A 4099-nucleotide genomic window follows, 5' to 3' on the forward strand; every position below is an offset into this window, starting at 1 on the left:
TGCTACTTTTTTTCAAAATAATTTTTAAATGTCTAGCAAACATTTTGTTTTTGTGTTAAAATACAAAACTGTCCTCAAATTCACATGCGTTTAAAAATTTTTATAATAAAAACAATGGAAATGTTGTTTCTAAAAAAACTTAAATACAACAATTGCTAGGACTAATTATTAGCCAAATTAATTCAACTACCACATTTTTTTCTTCCTCCACAAGCAGACAACCAGCACAACTACAGCCACCGACAACAACACAAACAACGACACTCCAACTCCAATTCCGATGGCCATAGAGTTGATGTTTTGTTGTTCACCCAGTTTTGCTGGCGTGATTTAGGATTTAAAGGATTTATGTAATATTTTAATTTTGAATAATGTATGACTTCGATCTAAATACAAAATATTTGATAAAGGTTGGTTACGAAAGTATGACATACTGCTGAAGCCGGGGTCCTTGGTGATGTTAACGTTAATTATTGCTGATGTTGTGCTAGGTGTCGTATAATTCCCAGATACAATAAGTGATTTTCCGGTGTTCAGAGATATATTTGGGTTTTCTGGAACAAATTAATAATACGTTATTTTTTGATGAATCAGGTTTTGTGGAAAATACCTTTCATGCACACAACAACGTATGAATATCTTGGACAATTCAGGTTCACCCAAACTTTCAGGTTGTAGATGACGGGGCATGAAAAACTCAAATTGAGATTTCTATCTCTCCATTGAGAGAAATTAACAAAACTGTCTGCAGACGCATTAACCAAATTAACTTTATTAAATTGACATTCGTATAAGAACATGTAACAAACTTGAGTGATCCCACATAAATTGTCCTCGGGCCAATCCAATCAAGTATTTATCAGCCACTAATGATTGCACCCACGTTTTATTGTAGCTATTCAAATCCATACCATCAAACACTGCCAATGTGCCATTCAACTTGATGCATTCATTTTGAGCTTCGTGCCAATACATTGGCTCTCTCAAAATTGGCAAATAACAAAAGTTTTTATACTGTAGACTCTCGCTCGTTTTGCAATTAGTCGTTTCTGTGCATGAGTTTATTAAAAAACAAATGAACAAATTATGAACTAACATTAGTTTTCATTCTATTACAATGATAGTTCTAGTTAAAAAATTGAAAGAGATGCCAGTTTGGTTGTTTTAAAAGCTAGTAAATGTTTTTTTATTTAAACTTTTAAATTACTTTTTAAAATACTTTAAATTTTCTTGAATAATTATATATTTGCCTGAAAAATATGAAACAACACAAACTTAAAATTTGACAAATAGCTCTCTCACAAGTGTTTTCGTTTCCAGCACCCAAATATTCAACTTTGTCAGAATTTGGGCTTTTTAACATGTAAGAAACACTCCTAGTTTCATATTGATTTGTAATTGACGTCTGATTCAAAACTGAAACAATTTCAGTAACAATTTGAATATAATTGACAAAATTTATTGACTTTCGTGAAATAAACTGAACAAACGTGGCTGGTTGTTGATCCACATCCATCCTTGCGTGTTTCTTCTCATATTCAATGGAATATTTTTATCTTTAAAATTGTAAATATCGATAAATCGTTCCGTCAAATTTTGAAGCTCAGCATCGTACACCTCCAACAACCAAACACTCATGTTCCAGCCTGTACAAACACCTCTCATCTCATCAACACTTGTGTAGGAAGTTGATGTTCCATTGGAGTACAAGCAGTACCTATCGTTACATAATGACTTTAATTCTTTTCCATCACTTAACTCTGCATGTACATCAAACAAATTAAAACCGAAAATTAAAAAAATTAATTTCATGGTATTTGATAAGAGAAACATTTTACAAAATTTCAAATTGAACAAGGAAGTGCTACAGATGTAACTAACATTCCCAACAGTTATATATCTCAAATGCCGATAACTATCACACTTCATCAGCAAATCAAGAACGTGAGAAAGTTTACTTGAGAAACAAAGAAGCTCCATGCGCAAGCAGGCTATACAATGAATTCTATTTATATTCAGGAAAATTCAACTGTATGAAGGTTGGAAAGTTTGTTTTAACGTGTTGTTCCTATTTATAACGAATGTTTACTGTCATGTCATGAATTTTAACTAAGCTCACATATTCTTAAAATTGAAGATTCTTGAAATCACGATTCAAAAATATAGTATGTGTCTCATAAAATATCGGTTTATACATTGTAAATAAAACTTGATCATTGCTATAAAATATGATCGAACGCGTTAATAAAACAATCGTCAAATGCTGATAATTTTTGGAGGAAAATTCTTAAATTCTTAAACAAGTTAACACTATTTATAATTTTTTTTGTTTGCTTTGATGTTATAAAAAAAGTTTATTCGAAGAAATTTATTGTGACATGTTTCGCAGTTTGTTAAAAGCAGGTGTCTCGTGAACGGTCTGCATTCAAATTAGAATTGAAATTTTACTGATTGAAGTAACGAGTTTATTCTGTGGAAAATATAGAATTAATTATTAGAGAAGTTGTCGCAAAAATTTAAATCAGACCCTCATTAATGAATACAATGAAATTAATCATTTCTATAAAACTTTTGCGTATTTTAAAATTGCAAAATAAAAATAAATGTAACGTATTCTTTTAAAGATTAAATAAAAGCTAAAAGAACAAATTAGTGAAATAAGATTTGTTAAATTCAATATAAATCTCCAATTTCAACAAAAAACTGAATATTAATAAGTTAAAACCGCAAAACATCTTCAGTCTCTTTGTATCAATTCAGAATATTTGAATCCAAATTTATAAAAAGTTTCAAAAATTGTTCTTAAGGTTTATATTCAAGAGATTTGTACTCATGAGAATCGTCAACGTCGTTGTTCTCGATGTTAGTGTCGATTGTTGCATACGTGTCTGTGCTCTCTGCGTTGTCGTCAGGTTGGTATCTTGTTGACGCTACTTCTGTAAGTGATCTGAAACTGTTGGAATGAAAATAACTCGCCAAATTTTTCATATTTCATTCAAATATTCCTTCTTATATAAAATTTGTTACTTTTCCTGATTAATATCGAATAGTTTTGAATATTTACAATTAATGACAAATTCGCAAAGTTGACGGATATATTTTCTAACCATCCTTTTTTCTTCTTCCACAAGCAGACCACTACTGAACCGACAACACCTGCTACTACCAGCAGCACGAAGAAAGACACTCCGACACCAACTCCAATGCCTAGAGCTGTTATTTGGCTTTCTAATGATGTTGCTGGAGATGTTAGAGCTTTGTAAATAAAATTACACGTTAATTACATGATTTGTACATAATTTCATGATTATAACAATTTATTTTCAATATGATGTGAAAAGTTATTTGTTATTTTCGTCAAATCAGATCGAATAAAATTGATTAAAATTATTGAATTAACATGGTTATCTTAAATTAACAATTGCTTTTTTTAAATTATAAAACCCTTATTTTTATTAAAATTTACTAAAATTCATTGTTAATATTTATAATGTTTAATTTACAAGTTGCTAATGATTTAATAAAAACCTCAAACTATTATCAGACGTCAGCTATAAGTAACAAAAATTAACACTTTGTTTTAAAGTTTTTTGAAAAAGTGCACTTACTTGGGTTTTTTAGAACCTCCTGTTCCGTTGCTATGAAAGGTGGAATGTTTGTTGTTGTCGTTAACAGTGTGCTATCTTAAAATGAAGTATTCAAATCACCAGTCATAATCACCCAACTTTTTTGGACATACCTTTCATGCACACAACAACGTATGAATATCTTGGACAATTTAGGTTCACCCAAACTTTCAGGTTGCTAGGTTGGTCGTTGTAGATGACGGAGCATGAAAAACTCAAATTGAGATTTCTATCTCTCCATTGAGAGAAATTAACAAAACTATCTGCAGACGCGTCAACAAATATTAACTTTATTAAATTGACGTTTGTATAAGAGCATGTAACAAACTTGAGTGATCCCACATAAATTGTCCTTTCGCCAATCCAATCCAGTAATTACCATTCGCTAATGATTGCACCCACGTTTTCTTGTAGCTATTCAAATCCACACCATCAAACACTGCCAATGTGCCATTCAACTTGATGCATTCATT

General features: G+C 30.7%; 2 protein-coding genes across 2 annotated transcripts; both read right to left on the reverse strand.

Annotated features, from left to right (window-relative positions):
- Positions 1–186: 186 nt before the first annotated feature.
- On the reverse strand, positions 187–1980 carry HELRODRAFT_184598 (hypothetical protein; the record flags this gene model as incomplete). The annotated part of the gene is made up of 6 exons (XM_009014483.1): positions 187–320; positions 435–554; positions 611–745; positions 810–1049; positions 1276–1416; positions 1491–1980. The coding sequence occupies 6 exons, from the start codon at positions 1978–1980 to the stop codon at positions 187–189; spliced, it is 1260 nt and encodes a 419-aa protein (XP_009012731.1).
- An 822-nt stretch (positions 1981–2802) lies between these two features.
- On the reverse strand, positions 2803–4065 carry HELRODRAFT_184599 (hypothetical protein; the record flags this gene model as incomplete). The annotated part of the gene is made up of 5 exons (XM_009014484.1): positions 2803–2953; positions 3108–3255; positions 3609–3683; positions 3740–3889; positions 3955–4065. Coding segments are annotated over 5 exons (635 nt in total), but the record flags the coding sequence as incomplete, so codon positions are not given.
- Positions 4066–4099: the final 34 nt, after the last annotated feature.

Source organism: Helobdella robusta, assembly GCF_000326865.2.
Source record: "Helobdella robusta unplaced genomic scaffold HELROscaffold_1376, whole genome shotgun sequence".
Taxonomy (NCBI): domain Eukaryota; kingdom Metazoa; phylum Annelida; class Clitellata; order Rhynchobdellida; family Glossiphoniidae; genus Helobdella; species Helobdella robusta.